The sequence below is a fragment of the Lycorma delicatula genome, chromosome 6, assembly GCF_047948215.1.
Source record: "Lycorma delicatula isolate Av1 chromosome 6, ASM4794821v1, whole genome shotgun sequence".
NCBI lineage: Eukaryota > Metazoa > Arthropoda > Insecta > Hemiptera > Fulgoridae > Lycorma > Lycorma delicatula.
The window spans coordinates 32785453-32804117 of NC_134460.1; the positions used below are offsets into that span (position 1 = coordinate 32785453).

The 18665-nt window shown below is 28.3% G+C and overlaps 1 protein-coding gene across 3 annotated transcripts in view; it reads left to right on the top strand.

The window, feature by feature from the left end:
- Positions 1-18665, top strand: part of elg1 (enhanced level of genomic instability 1) — a 73783-nt gene that overhangs the window by 29331 nt on the left and 25787 nt on the right. For 2 of the 3 annotated variants that reach the window (XM_075369561.1, XM_075369560.1), the window contains exons 6-9: positions 447-720; positions 5496-5552; positions 13746-13938; positions 15042-15184. In XM_075369561.1, the coding sequence (XP_075225676.1) occupies positions 447-720; positions 5496-5552; positions 13746-13938; positions 15042-15184 (667 nt within the window). The remainder of the gene's footprint in view (positions 1-446; positions 721-5495; positions 5553-13745; positions 13939-15041; positions 15185-18665) is intronic. The other variant, XM_075369562.1, reaches the window with a different exon arrangement.

The following is an 18665-nucleotide window of genomic DNA, read 5'->3' on the forward strand; positions in this document are numbered from 1 at the left end:
TGTATGTATAAAAATATAATGCAGCTGTTGATGCGAATCAAGTTCGCAAAAGCGCTTCTGCTTATGTAATGAAATAAGGGGTAAGTCATTCTACTTCAATAATTCTGTACTTGAGGTTGATTTATTAAATACAAAAAATTTTGGTATATATTTATATATATATATATATATATATTTATGTTTGTTGTTTTTAGTTTTATTACTTTGGTTGTGCTTTATATATTTATATAAAAAATCTGATGGAGGAGGAAATGATAAATGAAATAACACCAGAGGATTGTTATGAATTAAACCGAACACATGATAGAGAACCAGAGTGCTAACTACTACATCAACCAACTGGAATTTGTGTATTTTTCTGTTGATCATAAAAAAAAAAAATTATTCATATTTATAAAATTTCAATGCATGCAGAAAGTAATTGTAGTTTTTTTTAATCTTTTCAGTGAAAAAATTGTGGGGTTACCAGCACCATTTCCCAAAGTGAGTCATATTCAGCAGCGAAATCCAATTCATATTATTTGGAACTTATCTGCTCCTTGTATTAAATTATATTCATCATCGAATAGTGATCTTGATTTACAGATTCCTAAATGGAATTTAGCAGTTTGTAAATCAAAATCGTCAGAGAGATCTTGTCATATTTCAAATATCAATTGTCAGCCACCGTTAGTATTAACTACCGAGCAGAAAAAGTGCATGAAACGGCTTAAAAAGTCTGTAAGTTTTATTGTATTTTAATATATTTTTTATCATAAATAAACTGTAATTACTTTAGGCAGATTGAATGCTACAAATTAGTTAGTCATTTTGGTAATTGGGTGGTGTTTCTAGTTTTCATTAATATAAAAATACAGCTATTGACAGGAACGATTGAATTGGATATTAGATATGGATTAAATTTACCACTATTGTAATGTAAAATTTCTTTTAATTTTATTAAAACGAAAATAATGTGGGTAAATTTTATTGGTTAAATTAATTTAGATTTTATTTATTAAAGTGCAATGACTAGCATTGTTTTTTCTTATATTAATTTTTCTTGTAAGGACTCCTTGATAATCTGCTATACATAGACTGAGTGTAACCTTCACTAAATAAGAGATTAAGGGACGCTTAAAGGGATTATGTTTTACAAAACATTTGATAAAAAAAGAAGAATAATAAGTGTTCTAACTCATTAAAACTTGTTATTTTCAGAAATTACCATCTGTTTGAAGAAAAGCTGTAAGAATTATGACAAATTATATATAAAAGTTTCCTATTTTCCTGCTAATGCAGTTTCAACATTCCATAATCTTATTAAATTTGCCATTAAAAATGAATCTTTAGCTACGTCCAAAAGCAGTGTTATCTGTAATTTATGGTTTTTTTACAGAATAATACTGCAACTATTAAAAAATAATTATCTCAACTTTCAGTAAACAGGAAGTCTCTTTTGTTTAAAAAAAACCCTATGTTTTAACAGCAAAAAGTACACTGTAGATAGTTAAATAATTCCAGTTAACATTGAGATGGGAAAAGAATAATGAAAGATCTTTTGTTTTAAATTGCAGTTTATGTCCTAAATTCTGATTTAGAACAATAAAAGGTGCTATTGATTTTTTTGAAGAATAATAGTGTTTTCACAAAAGAGCTGGCTAGGCTACAAAAAATCTTAAGTAAAAATGTTTTAGCAAATATTTGATATTAAGTTTTAACTCAAACAGATTTTTGGCGGGGGGCTATTCACACTTATTTATAAATAGTTTTTGCTTTGTATCTCAAAAAACTCATTGACCAACATTTTTACAGTTAGTTATGTGTACATGTATCACGAAGCTCTCCCAGGACTTCATAACCTATTCTACTCGTGAAAGTAATGGAAAAAGTTCACATAAACATATGTCCTAAAATGCTTCATTTGGAAGTTATGGCTAATGAAAGATTTTGCTTGGATTTCAGCTACTCCAGTGAAGTGAAGTTGAACTGAAATTTTCAGGATGTTATTAAGGGGCAGAATTACTAAGTAATTTCTTATGGTTTTTGACCTGAAAAATTGAATAAAATAGGTTTCAGAACCGTATCTGCAGTAGGTTTTGAGAAATATGGGGTGAAAACTAAATTGGGGTAAAAAACTTGTTTTTTTTTATGTTTGACTTACAATAATTTTATTAAGTTTGTAATAAACACATAAAACTTGTAGAAAGTTTAATTTTGAACAAAATGAGTTAAGATAAATTGAATGAAACAAAGAAAAAAGTTAGAAAAATTTGAATGATAAAATAAATAAGATATTTCTAAAATAAATAAGATTTAAAATGAGGGCCATTTAATTATTTTTAATCATTGCTCTGTAATTATTAGTATTCATTTTATCAAAGTTTAATTAGATAAGTTGTTAACCCTTTTATTGTGAACAAAATGATATCTGTTGAAATCAGTTTATAAAAAACTGATATGTGGCTGAAATTGTTAAAGTGGTTTGGGAAAATCATTCGATCTAATGATTTTTTGCCCGTTTTCATGCATAAGAAATGAAAATTTCAACTTTTTGTAGGGCTTTGTACAAACATAAAATTTAGTGTAGCGGTAATAATGTATGAATTTTCTACAAAATTAAAAAAACTCCAACTTATGAAACTTATGGCCAAGAAACTCCTACTTATGAAAAACTAAAACTTATGAAAAATACTATCAATATATAATTCTAACTTCTGTTAAATTTCAGCCCTGATCCAACAAGAGGTTCTGGCCATAACCAAAATTTTTGCCTTTAAATTTTTCTTAATGTTTCTAATCTAACATGCCATTAAGCACTAAAGTAAAGTAAGCACTAAAGTAGGTCAAAGTATTTTGTGTATGAGATCTTAATTGTATTAAATTTTAGACCTTTGCAAGTAAGCTTGCAGATAGCTTGCTTTTTTGGTAAGTAAACCTGATTTCATAGCTTATTAATTTAATATTAAACAAATTTTGTGTTTATACTGCTAAGTTTAATTAAAATGTTTCCTTATAAAGGAATAAGTGGGTTATTAAATTTTACATGAGGTAAACATTGCTTTGTTCAGTGCCCCTGCCACTTGTGAAATATTACCAGAATCTCTAGGAATATTTATAACCGATTTCTAAGATCTTTTTCTAAATTAATTATCTAAAATTGTTTTATGTTTGTATTTTATGATTGATTTGATCAATTTTAAATAACAATAATAAAGTCATTTAAAAAACCAATGGCACGTTTGAAATAAAAATCTATCAAGAGTGAAGCCAGGTAAGTTGTGGAACCTTTATCTGCTGTTTATTTTCTATGATGTTTGGAGTTTTTTTCAGAACTGTTTATAAACTGCTAATTTTTTTGTATTATAATGAGATGAGAACCATCCTAAGTCTGCCCAAAAAGGTTTCAATTTGTTACCAGCAATTTTATTTTCATAGGAGCTTGTTTTTAAGTAATCTCAAAAATGGAGTGAAAATGAGGTTTTCATGTTTAAAATTTAAAGTTTTATTTAACCTTATTTTATTTCTCTTTCTGTAATATAAAATAATTTGATCTTAATCAATGTAATATAAAATAATTTGTAATCAAGAAATCTGTAGCAATTGCAACAACTGATATTGATTCTTGTTGCTGTTATTGTTTGATATGTGACTGATGGTGTTAGTTTTAAACTAAACTGTAATAGGACAGTCAACATTTTGATTAGCTATTAGTGATGCTTTAAACTTTTCCTCTTTCTTTATTTTATAAATTAATCAACTAAGTAAACTTTTTTGATTAAAATAGAATTTCAGTGAACAAAAAACCTATTAAAACAATCATTATCACCCAGCTTATCTAATAATTCTTTATTACTGGTAATCTGAAATGGAAAGTATTTATTATAATTGTAAATTTAATGTGCTAATATAAGAAAAAATTCTCAATGCTTGCAATAAGAGAATCATTTGACATTTTTTTATTAAGATAAAGAAGTTCATTGTGAATTTTCATATCCCGATAAAACAAATTTTTATCAATTAAAAAAACTTAACCCACAAATATTTGAAGTAATTAAAAAGTATATTAACTTGAATTTAATTTTACATTATTTGAGAATAAAATTCAAAATATAACGTTTAAAACAAATTTGTAAAACAAATTCCTTTGTAATTTTTATTGTTTGGTTCAAAAGTGACAAATTTTTTATGACTTATATGAAGTTTAATAAACATCACCTTATGAATTCACAAAAACACACATGCTGAATGGTTTGTGATGTTCAGTTTTTCAAGTTAGAATTTAGACTAATTTCTATACTTTTTTCCTGCAGCAGGACTAATTATAATTTTAATTATCCTTGTTTATCTGACTTTTAATCCTTATTACTGTTTTTAATAGGCCTACTAGTGAACTTATAAAGATATTCAATTTAGTAGTACATTAATTACGTTTTAATAGTGGAAGCAGCATTTATGCGCCACATATATGTGCACATAACTGCTAGATATGTGCAGTTGTTTTCTTTCATAAAAATTTTTAATAAATAATTAAAAGAAATTGACAGAATTTTTATAAATAAAAGTAAAAATTCCGGTTTTATAGGTGTTAGCAATGATCACAATAAACAACTCAAATTATGAATTTCATATTCCTTCTTAAGTATGTCAGGTGATTTACTGGACAATTAAGAATTTATATGCTGATAATTCGAGTAAGTGTGCTGTGAAAATAATCCCACCAGAAAATAGAATAAACACCATATAACTATCCCCTTCTATTTTATAATTTATTTCTTACTTACTCATATAGTCTGAAATTTTTATTTAGGATCATCTATATAAAGTATGTGTAATTCTTTTTATATTTTTTGTTATAATTTTTGTTTACACTTTTGTATCCAAACTGCAAAAGGATACTTTGTATCCTTTATATTATAAATATAAAGGCTGGATGTTGTATGGTTATAATTAGATTAAAAAATTAGCCTTAAAATTATATATGTAATATTAAAAAAAATGAAAATGCAAAATTCAGTAATCATCCTGTCAGTACAGTATTTTACTATTGCTATTTTTTTAGGATTAAATAAAAGAATTTATAACTGCCTCTGTATTAATTGCCATTTTTGTATATAAGGTTATGTGATCATTATAATATAAAAAGTTATAATTTACTTAAGTAATTATAATGTTCATTTCTCTTTGAAATAGAGAAAAAATTGAATTATCACTTCTTTAGTAAGTAAGTATTACTTATTAAAGAACATACTTTTACATTCTTTTTGAATGATACATACTGAAACAGAATACATAACATTATTGACGTTCTGTGTGTTTTGGTTTGAAATGAAAATCATATGTGATAGTGATTTTACATGCATATGTGCATGCTTGTGCTTATGTACAACATAATTTTCATGGCTTTAATTTTACTAAATGAAAATGTTACTTAATTTTTTCTTCATACTCTATCTTTGCACATCTTTTCTTACTTCAAATTTCTGTCGCATAGCTTACAGTAAAACTCATTCCAGGTGCTGAGGAGGTGTAAAGATACCACTGTGAATCCACTATCTGCATGTAAATTAACAGTAAGTTCTACTATTGGCAAGTTTTTTTTTTATAATTTAATTATATTATAATGCATTTTAAAAATGTGTTAATTGAAAAGTTCTACCACACTTATAAAAATTTTGTTTTGCTAAAAGTCAGACTTCCTTATTCAAGCAAAGAAAGTCAGTTCAGTGAATGTACATTTTATTGGTATTAAGTTGTTATAATTGTTCGCTGTTGTTGAACAAAATAATTATTACCTAATGCAAAATTACTATTACTTTAAAGCGAGTATTGTATTTTCACTTACGTAAAAGTTAGAAAGTGGTAATAAGTTAATTTTCCCAATTTTCTGGGGAATTTCCCTGCTCCATGAAAACATTTTTTTTTAAATAACAAATTTATTAATTTCAACTGCATATTTTGATATTTTATATCAGTAATTAGAAATTGAAATTAAAATTTTTGAAATATTCTGGAAAGGGAGTTTTACTAAACCTTTTTTTTTTTCAAAGTATTACTTACATCAAAGTGACAATAGATGGATGGATAAGGAAAAAATTTGCTTGTCTGGCATTTATATCAATACCTTCTTTTTTATCTTCTATCGCTTTTGCATATTAATTTGAAACAAATAATAGCATTAATGTCCCATATATGGAAGCCCTTCACTACATTTCAAGTGTTTACATTAATGTAGTTCAGAGATAGGAAATGTAACTAAGTGTTGTTTACCTTCTACTCAACTTTTGAAAAATTCACTAAAATGAGACTTAAATATCCCTAAAACATATGTTATACAGATGATTAACTATTAAATCAATAGAATTAGTATGGACCAGAATTACTGAAATTTATATATTTGAAGAAGGAGTTGGTTTTTTGAAATAAAAAAAGATTTGCAGATGTTACAATGAAAAAGTTAATAAAAGATTTCCCCTTTTAACATTTTGTTGAGACTCCTATTACCACTATCTCTCCACCCTCTCAACAATGTTTTTTTTAAATATATAATCCCATATTAATTTGCATTAAATTAATGTATGTGTTTTCCATAATTAATATACATTTCCCATAAGTAGAAGTTATCCTACTGAATTTCAAGTTTCTATATCGACCCATTCCAGAAATTTTAAATGTAATAGAAACCAACACTATAATATCACCAAATTTTGTTAATAAACAGTTGCTGGTTCTCAACATTTAATGTTACCTTGAGTCAGAAAATATTTATATGTTGATGAGTCTTTTTAGCCCAGTAACGATATTTTTCCTTGATTATATTCTATATTAATCAAGAAAGTAAAAATGAGACAGAAGTGTAATTCATTTATATTAAAATGCTTTTATTTATTTTTTAGTTTACATTATTCTAATTTTAGAACGCTAAAAATATGTAGTGTTACATTGTTTAAAAACACTTTTTTATTCAGTGTAATTGTTGGTGAAACATTTTTAACTGAATTGCAGCATTAAATGTTCTGTAATGGCTAGTGTAAAGCAGAAAGTGCCTCGATGCCTACAGAATGTTGCTGGAAGCACAATTTAATAAATTTAGATGTGATACTCATACACTCTCATGTCATTCGTGAGCCTGTAAAAGTTAATTATTGTTTCTACTCGTCACTTATTATTAGAAGGTAAAAAAAAGATACAGGAAGGAATTAACATGATTTTATGCTGTTGATTAAATAATTTTCAAAAATGAATGATAAATTATAAATAGCAGTTATACACTTACATTTTGTTGGTTAATATTAAATATGATATAACAAAAAATTTATTTATAGCTATAAAAATTTTTAATTAACAAAAATTATTTTTTTTTTTTACATCAGATCATGATAATAAAAGTGAATTCATATTCTGTATAAGTAACCAGTTAGCAAATATATAAATGACATGTTTGAAAAAAAGCACATTTTATGAACTTCAAGAAAAAATATATATTTAAATATGGTAAAATATATCAGAAGGACAACAAATATTAAAAAAAAATATTTATAAAGGAAATATAAGGGTGTGTGTGTGTATGTGTTCCAAGTATACTGAAGAACAACAGCAGGCAGCTTTATTCATGTAACACCCACCTTCATATAGCCTTATTAATAAAAGGCTGGTTTTGGAAAATTTCTGTTGACCTTTTTTATTCATATTTTATCCAATTTTTTTTTTTAATCTTCTAACTAACTTCAACAAAAACATAGTTTTGCTGATTATTTTTATAAATGAAACAAGGTATAAATAATTAACATTGAAAATAATAGTAATACAAAAAATTAGAGCTTAAACAGGACATCAGTAATATTATTCCCTTTCCATGGTAACTAGACCTGTGGCCAAATTACATTTTATTTTTTAAGAAATAAATTTTGTAGCAACTGAAAAATATGAAGCCTGAACAGGATTGAGATCCAGAATCTTGCTAGAAAAGCATAAGATGCAACCATTGTACTATGGAGCTTGGTAGAGGGGCCAGCTATTATGTACTTAAAAAATAACACAAATGAGGAATAATTGCCAGCTGGAATAAACCCATTTATAATAGAAAATTAAAATATTAAATTTGTAATATATCTAAAGATATTTTTATTAAAAAAAAAAAGAAATAATGAAAATAGTGCTACAGAATTGTTCCATTATAAATGTATATAATGTATATTAAATTCATAAGTAAAAAAAAAACCATACTTTTTACTGTTCCTTTATACCTTCAAAAAAGAGAAACTTGATTATGTTTTGGTCACGTAATGAAAGACAGTAAATGCAGGATTTTTCAACTCATTACAAAAGGAAAAATCATGCATCAGTAAAAGATAAGAAAGGTATCCTGGGTGAAAAACTCGGTTTGGATGCTTAGTACTGTAAAAAATAAATGTTGTATCAGAAAATAATTAAAGGTTGTTGATTTTTTGTTAGGAATATTTACATTTAGTCGTGTAAGAATCTAAAGAGCTCTAGTGAATAGGGAGGTTAATAAAGTTTTTTTATGTGCTTTATTTGCTGTAGAACGTCTTCTATTATATGTTTAAAATCACATTAGTGATATAATTGCCTAAATTACCAGAGTTAAATGAATAGTTTTGTAAAAGAATTTTCATTATTAAATTATGCTTTACTGATTTTTAACTCAAAATTGAATAAATCATTTTTTCTTGTAAAAAATTGTGATTTTACAAGATACAACTTTTTTTTAACGTACCAACTTACTCATAGTTGAAACTAAATTTCTTTGCATAGACTTTTTATTAAACTCACCATATCTATCTAAAAAAAATACCATACTCACCATATCTAAAAAAAATTAAAGAAATAATTGATTTCTTGCATAATCTGTTTTAAATAACAGTTGATATTGCAGGTATTGTAAAGGATGAAAATACAAATTGTAGGGAAATGATCTATCTAAAACTTTTGTTTCAAGTGTTAATTTTCTTACATTCATAGTTATAAAGTATAATTTCAGAAGATAAACATAAAAATATTTAAATAAGTTAGAATCCAGAAAACAAAATTAATCTTGGTATTTTTATTTTATTTCTTGTGTAGAATAAAACAAAAAACCAAAGTGCACAAAATTTTGTAAGCTTTAAAGAACACCTTTTACTAAAATAAATCATTGTTTAATTATTTGTAAAAAAAATCCCTTTCAGTGTACATTATTGTAGACAATTTTTTTTCACTTGGGTTCTCTAAATTCTTAATAGGCTAGTAAAATTAAACATGTCAAACAGTGAAGGTCAATGACCTATTATGTTTTATCATATCCTTATTTAGGTTTATTTCCACTGTACTAGCCATCTGATAAACCTTCACTGTAAACATATGAGTATTGAAGTGTTGTCATTTGTGAATTTTGAATTAGATAGTTTGCTTTAAAATGCCGTAATCTGTCTAGAATTTGTTTGGGACAGACAATGTTTTGACTTAACAGAGATTTCAAATTACTGAAATTGGATTGTGAACATTTACAGTATCTATTCATATTTAAAATATCGTAATGATTTTTGCATCAATAGAAATGTTTTTGCAAATATTTACTAAAAACATAAAATTATTTTTTGTTTGTTAATTTTATTTTTATAAAACTATATGGTTCCAGTCAGCAAAATATTCGTGTTTAAGATACTTGCTACCATCTGTTGATAGTTTCTGATGGTATATTTAATTTTTTTATATTGACTACTTAGGTAATAAATAAAGGTATTTATTTTATTGAGAAATAAATTTCAGCAGCACACAAAAGAAAAAACTATACATAGTGGCGTCTAAAGACTGGCTTAAGCATGGCTTTAAAAGTTTGAATTTAATCATAATTTGTCTTAATCTTCCTAGATGCTAATTCCTGAAATGTAGCACTTTTTTATATATATACAAGGTTTGTTGAAAAAGCATTCATCATAATTTTTCACAAAAATATTTAAATGGAAATGGTAAAACCTTTTAAAGTATCACACTAATATCTAGTGTAAATCTGTTTTAATTTTGTAGAGCACATCAGTTGTCCAGTATTTATTTTTTGTGCTAATGTAATAAATAAGTGCTTGTTACACTGTTGTTTAGTGCATAATGATGGAATTTGTTGAAAAGTGTTGTCTCATCAAATTCAGGTAAAATATTGCTGATATCCAGAACAAAACAATTTTTACAAGCTTTTGGGAGCAAAGCCATGGAGATTACACGAATTGTTAAAATGTTATATAACAGTTTTCAAAATGGCCTAACTTCTGCAGAGTGTCCAGGATATTGGGAGCCCATTAAACTGAAATCCAAATATCATTAATACTGCACGCAGTCTGATAGAAAATTGCAATGACATTTCACATAGATGGTTTTGTACTCATAATTTTAACAGGAGATTTGGGCTTGCACAGATAGGTCACAAGATTTATGCCATAGTTGCTTTCACTTGAACAAAAGAGATCACTTTGATGTAAAACAGAACGTGCTGGTATGTGGGAATAGTAAACTTCCTTAAGACCATGGTAATTGGTTTATGGGTACGACCCAGAAACCAAACCTCAATTGTCATAGTGGAAGTCACTGTAATCCCCAAGGCCTAAGAATGCAATTCAAGTGAGAAGCAATCAAAATTAATGTTGAATGTTTTTTTTTCTGACTGCCACAAGTATCATGAAAATGATCAGAAGACTGAACAGTACTATCTGGAGATTCTGCATCATGTAATGCAACCCAGTTCAAAAGACCCAGATTTGTGGGAATTATACAAGTGACAGTTGTATCACAATAACACAACTGTCTATTCATCTTGTCTATCTTATCTAATCCAGAATTTCTTGGTCAAGCATGGAATTCCTTAGGTTCATCAGGCTTCTTATTCACTGGACATGGGTCCCTGCAATTTCTGTTTGCTCTCCAAGCTGAAAACACTGCTGAAAGGTCCAGAGTAGATAGCTGAGGGATGATAATAACAAATGATCAATTAGTAGCCATTCCAAAAGAAACAAAAAAATGTTTACAGCTATGGAAGGTCTACTGGATTAAGTGTGTTAAGTCACAAAGGTACTACTTAGAAGACTAGGATTGGAAGCTAATTGTTTTCACAGTCTATAGTCAGGTGTGTTTTGAGCAGACCTTGTACATATATATAATGTTTGTTAAAAATGTATAATAAAGTTTAAAATAAAGCTATTCTAAAGAAATAGAGTGAGGAAGTAAAATTTGTGGCATGATCTTGTAGATACAAATTACATTGTTAACCATTTAGTAAGGCTTGCAAATTTAGTTTATTTTGGCGGTAGAGAAAGGATAGATTAAACTGTTCAGGTAGACAATGATCTTCCTGCGATTAATATTAGTGAATTTTTACTCTCCATACACTCACATGAGGTATTTGTTTATTTATTTTTCTTTTATGACAGCTGGAAATTAAAAATATTGAAAATCCATTTCATTCAATCAAATTCTGGAAATGCAATCATTAAAAGTGATCTTTACTTCTGGTCACTTTCAGAATATTCTTCCAGGGTCTGCTGAGCCTACTTTCTGAAGAGTATTATAAGTATTATAAGAGTATATTGATTTCAAGCATGTAAAATTATTTCCTTAGGTCAACATTAAATAAGTTATCCAATTGTAAACAGACCTACAACAAGCTTTTTTTCATTCTGTTTCATGCAGTCATGTTAGTAAATTATGGTAATGTTATATTATGATTATTATGTTTTCAGTGTAATTATTAAATTGTTTAAATACCAATACAAGCTGAAAATCCAGTTTTGAGAAAAAGATTCTAGGATAGCTGTTTTATATATATTCTTATTGTTTAATGCGAAGAAGCTATGCTGATTAGTTATTGAAATAGATTTAAATAAAAAAAGCTCAAAAAAATGTTTTAAACAGTTTAGTTTTAAAAAAAAATAATCAAAAACTAAATTTCCATTTTCACTGTTTTACTAGCTTTAAAGAAGTTGTCGATAAGTATAGTAGAATTAGCAAAGGGCAAAAAAACTCATAAAATATTACAAAAAGTAAAAAAAGGTATAAAAACCAACAGTCACCTAATCTCCTGGCACAAATTGGTTGTCATACCTGACATTCGTTCCTTATTCAACAGATACAACAAGTATCTGTAGTAGTAATGTTTAATAATTTTAAGAGTTTTATCAAAGTTATTCTTTAAGAAAATATTTTTCTTAGAAAATCTGAATCTTTGTCAGAATCCAAAATTTTGAATTTTAAACTTCATTCTATTTTAAAAGAAGTGGATGATTGTGTTTATTTTCCCTAGGATTTTAAAATTAATTAATCCCGAATTTAAGACATTTTATTCTACAAGGGGTATTTTTGTAAAGTAAAGACGGCTGAGAGATTTCTTTATTTAAGGTTGGTGCCATGAACCTGCGTTGTTCATGGCCACACTAGTAATGTAAACACTGCATTGTTGTCTGTAAGTTGTTGCTTTGTAGTATCTTTTATTAAGTTATAAAGTGAATAGGGAAATCGATGTTGCTGCCCACTGAAATATGTGAAGTCATGTGTTTTTTAAACCATCAAAACATTAAGCCGGCTGAATTAATAGGCAGTTGGTTGCTGTATACGGTGATAATGTAATGAATGAAAGAAACATCTGAAAATGGTGTGAAAGGTTTAGAAATAACAGAATTAATGTGCATGATGAAGAAAGTTCGGGGAGGTCCTCGACAATCACCGAGGGCCTGTTAAAATGCGTCGATGTTGAAGTCAGAAAAGATCGTTGCTCAACAATTTTTGACCTAGCCCTTCTTTTTCTTAATATTTCAAGAGATGTTATCAGTTGCATTGTTCATGACCATTTAGACTTCAGAAACGTTTGTGCACATTGGATACCGCACATCTAATGGAACATCACAAAAATCCAAATGGGATCTGCTTTGGAATTTTTGATGTGCTACACAGAAAAAGATGATGAGTTCCTTAATTCAGTTGTTGTCGGCGATGAGACATGGATTTCATATCACATGCCAGAGAGAAAATGGTAGTTAAGTGAACTGCGTCCTCCTCAATCACCAACCAGACCAACAAAGGTCAAGCCACAGCCATTTGGATGCAAACTGATGGCCACAGTCTTTTGGGATTGGTTTGGCTTACTGCTGATTGATTTCATGCCATGTGGAACGACTATAAATGCAGAAACCTACTGCAAAACACTACATAAGTTATGGCACGCCATTCAAAATCGGCGATGTGGGTGGCTGACCGACAGCATCGTCCTGCTGCACAATAATGCCGTCCACATGTTGCGGGGGATTTACTGAGAACATTTTGGATGGGAAATTGAGAGAATTTTTGAGTGGTAAGTAATTCATTGGTGATGATGAACTTAAAAATGCTGTTAATCAGTGGCTAAATGGACTGGCAGCAGAAAAATTGACAAGGGTATATTGAAGCTGGTGTATCGCTATGATAAATGTGTTAATTCTTGTGGCAATTATTATAGAGAAGTAGTATAAGGTATGTAGTTTAAGAGAAATAAAAAAATATTTTAAAATTTTCAGAATAATTTTTTTTACAATGAAACGGTTATTACTTTAGAAATAACCTCTCTTTCATACATTCTCATGGGTAAACAATTAGACTAACACTTTTTGGGATCTGTGACTTTCAAAATGCATTAATTCATTTAAATATTTAAAAATCAAATCTTTGCTGTGACAAGACCATTGTACTTCTTTTTTAATAATCTTATTTTAGTTTCCTTTATAATATTAATTTTTTTTTTTTTTTTGTAGGTTACTACTCTTGAAGTTGGTCAGTGCTGGGACACAATTCTAGAAATGAAAGCTGCTGCTGCTGCTTCTTCAGACATTTGGACGGATGTTTATAAACCTAGAAAAGCCAGTGATTTCATAAGTAATGTTGATAACATACAGAAACTTAAATCATGGATGGTATCTTTTAAAAATAATGGTGCAGATAAGCCTGGTAATTTTTTTATTTATTTTTTTGGGGGGGTTATTTATTCAACATGTTTATGAACCTTTTTTTTCAGTTTGATTTAAAATATATATATATATATATATATATATATATATATATATAATATATATTATTATTACTTTATTATGTTAACTATCCAAGGATGAAAGCATGTGGAAAGATAGAGGGAGGGGACAATCTACCCATGAAGGACTGCCTCTGATTAGGGTAGCTTACTACTCTCTTGCTAGTATTAAACTATGTAATGAAATACTATAATATATCTACCTACTTTAAGTAGTAATAAATTACTGAATTTAATTTAGTGTTGTATACTTTTTAGAACAATCATAATTTTTAAAATGTGATGATCTCTGAACTACATTAGTTACTATTTCTTGAAATTTTTTCTGGTTCACAGCATGTATTAGGAATTGATTTCTAGCCCCAGGCTTTCTTGAGACAGTGCTCTTAACTGAAACCCATTGTAATTTATGGTAGTTCTGAAAAGTATATTGAATAATGACAAGTGATTTATTAGAATTGATTTACTACGTTTTGAGGTAGGTAGATTTAGATTTATTTTAGGGTTTCATTATATACAGTTTAACTAGATTAGGCAAGACAGCAAACTATCCTAAACAGATGCAGTCCCTGGTGAGTAGATTCTCCCCTCTCTCTGCCTTTTCACTTTCCTTATGCTTTATCCCATCATCCTTGGATATTATCATGTCGTGTGACATCATGCTCTGACATCTAGTAGCTAATGGCACAGCTGGTTTTTAAATCAGGCTCATTGTGGTAGCAGGTCTCTGGGATTGTATAATGGATATACAGAAAGCCAAACTTACGGTGGTGAAGTAGTCTTTTGAGCTAAAGTTACCTTTAAATGTAAGTACCACCGTTGTTTTTTAATTTGAAAAAAAATCACTCTACAATTTTCATGCAGATGTATTAGTTTAAAAGGTAATATTATTTTAATTAATTGAAATTAATCTTTGAATTAATAAAGTTCAGTTTATTGTTAGCAAGATTTTCTTTTAAAATAATTAATTTAATTTTTTTAAATAATTTCTATGTTTATTTATTTATTGTTTTTTTTTTTGTAGGTGACAGCAGTGGTGAAGAATTTGTTGATTCAGATTTAGAAGATAAAGCTAGTTCACTTAGTAGTACCTGCATTATTTCAGGACCGAATGGATGTGGAAAAACTAGTGCAGTATTTGCAGTTGCTAATGAATTAGGATATAAGGTTAGGATTTTATTACCAGTTATTGAAGTAGAAATATTTTACTTCTTGCTTTGAAATGGAATTTTTTATTATTTTATATCATTGAAATTCTGTTTCTACTTTTTGTGGGAGATTAAGAATTCGTATACTATTAATAATTCCCAGAGCACTAAGTTTTATAAATTTGTCTCCACCAGAATTTACTTACCTACAAGGCTTATTTTATGTAATAAAACTTATTACATAGAAGTATGGTTTTTCCTTACTTCTGTGTCTGGCATTATAGTTTTTGAACAGGTTAAGTAATTTTTGTATTTTCCTTAAATATTAGAACTCTCTGCTCTGGGCTTAGCTTTAATAATCATTGTGAGTTTACAGTTTGCTGCTTTTTGTTTGCATTTATCATCTAGTTTGCTAGTTCTCCATATGTTGATCATTTCCATCGATCATCTGGATAATATATGTAATCATCTGATTATATTCTTTTGTTTATCTAGGAAATACCCTAGAAAATAAGAAGTCTAACACTCCCCGAAATATTTTGGTTGTAGTGTAACTTTACCTTAGAAAATTGTTGACAGTTTTTCATTAAGTTTATGCTGACAAGTTTCTCTTTTGATTACAAATTTGCAGCAAGGTAGGAGTTCTTCACTCCATTTGCACAAAGTTCCATTTCAGGTAATAGTGTGTGACACTTTAGTCATTTAAAAACTATTACCATCCATTCATCCATATTATTTTAAACTAAGTCAAAATAGTAATTTTTCTGATCTGAAAACTATGAAGTTTATAATTTGATTGTCTCATCCTCATTTGGTAATTATAACTTGACTAGTAGCAACACAGTTTAAGGCCCGTGCCCTTTATGTACTTCATCAAAATAATGTGATTTAATAACACTACTTACATTTTTATTTTTACTTTTCCACCTATTGCTATTGCAGAGCTATAACTACAGTAGGTAAAGTATGGTAAACAGTCCAGTTTCAGTGTATGTGGTTTTCACCGGATCTTTACATTTTGACACCTAAGGGACCCAAAAAACCGGATGGAAATTTTCTGAATCTTCTATGTACCTGTGTGTTGGCCTCTAAATCACCTTTTATCTCCAGAACTACTCAACTGATTTTGACCAAACTTGTTCAGATTACTTCTGTGTATGGGGCACTGATGCCGTTAAATTTTCAACCTAAAAAATCAGGGGGGTAAGGCTGTAGAGCAAGGTCACCCTCAGCACCTCAAGATTTCGCCTTATTAAGGTCTTAACTTTTCTTAGGCACATTTGTTAGCAATTAAAAAATAATAGTATTTCCAAAAAAAATTTTTTTTTCCAAATCACACCCCCACTCCAAAAAAATGTTCTAAATAAACTTGTGGCTAAGTGAGCAAAGTGTGTCATTAGTACTCCCTCTCACCATAAGGAGCGCTAGTATAGCACTGATGTACAGCTGCTGTAGTCGTCTTTCTTTATTTTTCTGTTTGGCCTCCAGCACCAGCTATGCTGTAATGTCACAGGTGAGCAGTAGAATTAAATAAGTGAATAATATTTAAAGCGTAAAAAAAGTGTCTGAGGTTGCCGCCAGTACCACCACACCTACATGAATGAAATATGGTATACACATTTATCTAAGTTAGAATCATTGAATTAAATAAACAAAAAATATTGTACTTAAATATAATGATAAATATTTTAATTAAGTTGTCTGTATAAGCTGTGCATTAGAAAAAAACCGCGTGGTAGGAATGTTTACAACTGTGTTTTGTTTGCTTTTGTTTGTTTTTGTTCATATTTACATAATTGTTCAGTTTGATAATCTATGATCAGGTGCACTTATTTTTGAAAAATGTCTTATGTAATAGAACCTCAATTATCTGTTTCATATGTTCTAACCTCTGTCTTTCTTTGTTGATTTTATGCTCTTTTTCCTTCGCAAACAAATTCACTTACCGTCAGTGCCTTAATTCATGATCCATCAGCCTTGTCCATTTTTCAAGATTGTATTACAAGCTTCTCTCTTTCCCAGTTCATCATGAAATCACTTCAAACTGTACATTCAAAATATCTTTTCTCCTGTAACATCATATGTCAAAAGCCGCTACTGTTTGGCATCTCTATTGTCCATGTTTTATAGTTGTAAACACTTATTTCCACACAAAAAGTTTTAAGGATTTCTGTATAATTACTTAATCTGTGTTTGATATCAACAAAGTTTTTGAATAATGCTCTCTCGGCTCATGTAAATCCTCCCTTTATTTCTTTACTGTATTTAATAGTTGTTATGTTAATACCTAATTAACGAAACTACATATCTTCTGGTGTATTGTGTCCTTTGCTCCTGACATTTAACTTTGCATCATCCTTCTTTATGTTACATTTTAATTTTGTTTATTTTCAAACTCACAACCTATACCATTCATTACTTCTAACCCTTTCTTAGTTTCAGAAATGGTGATATCTTAAGTGAATTTTACAGTTTTTAAAGTTTATTTTTGGCACTAGATAAGTACTTATTACAAAGAATTTTATTTTAAATCGTTCATCCTTTTTCAACATAGAAATTAAAAAGTAAAAGGGACAAGCTTCATCCTTCCCTGCTTCCTTTTTTCACTGTAGCTTGCTGCTTTTCTCATGTTTTACTTTATATTCTTGTATAAATCCTTTCTCTACAATTTGATCCTTTTTTTTTACCTCCTTGTATGAAGTAAAGGAAGTATTGTGATCGTGAAAAATGTTTATTTTCAAATTTCAACGGAAAAATCCATTTTGACTAGTTTTGGCATGACATCTGTACATATGTATGTATGCATGTACATATGTATCTCACATAACTCAAAAATGATTAGTCGTAGTATGTTGAAATTTTGGATTTAGAACTGTTGTAACATCTAGTTGTGCACCTCCCCTTTTGATTGCAATTGACTGAACCAAAAGTGTCCAAAAAAGCCCAAAAAATAATTTTGATTTTGGACTTTTCCTTAACTGCATTCAACGATATATCATAAGTGGTACTTACTTTCATTGGTTCCAGAGTTATAGCCAAATAAAATTTTAATTAATGAAATATTTGGATCTTACAAGGGAAGGCACATCGATTCGAATCAGACATCTCCTTTTCTTTTTTTTTTTATTTAAATATATTGATTTATTAATAATTATTAACCCATGATTTTTTTAAAAAATGTTACAATAAATAATTATTTAATAACAATAAAAAAAAAAATTGTTAAATTCAGAAGTTATTAGTAAAATAAAATTGTATGTACTTTTAAAACTGTGTATATGCAATTTAACAAGCATTATTACATTTGTGTATATATAATAAATTTGGTGAAATATCTGATTATTTAATATTAATTGAAAATTATAATTTAGAATCGTATTATTTTTAGATTTTCTTGTTTAATTTTATCTACATTAAAGTTTACAGAGTGACTGAAAAATATACCCTCACAAGAACAGTACATACACTGAGGCACACATGCCTGATCTTTGATAAATTTC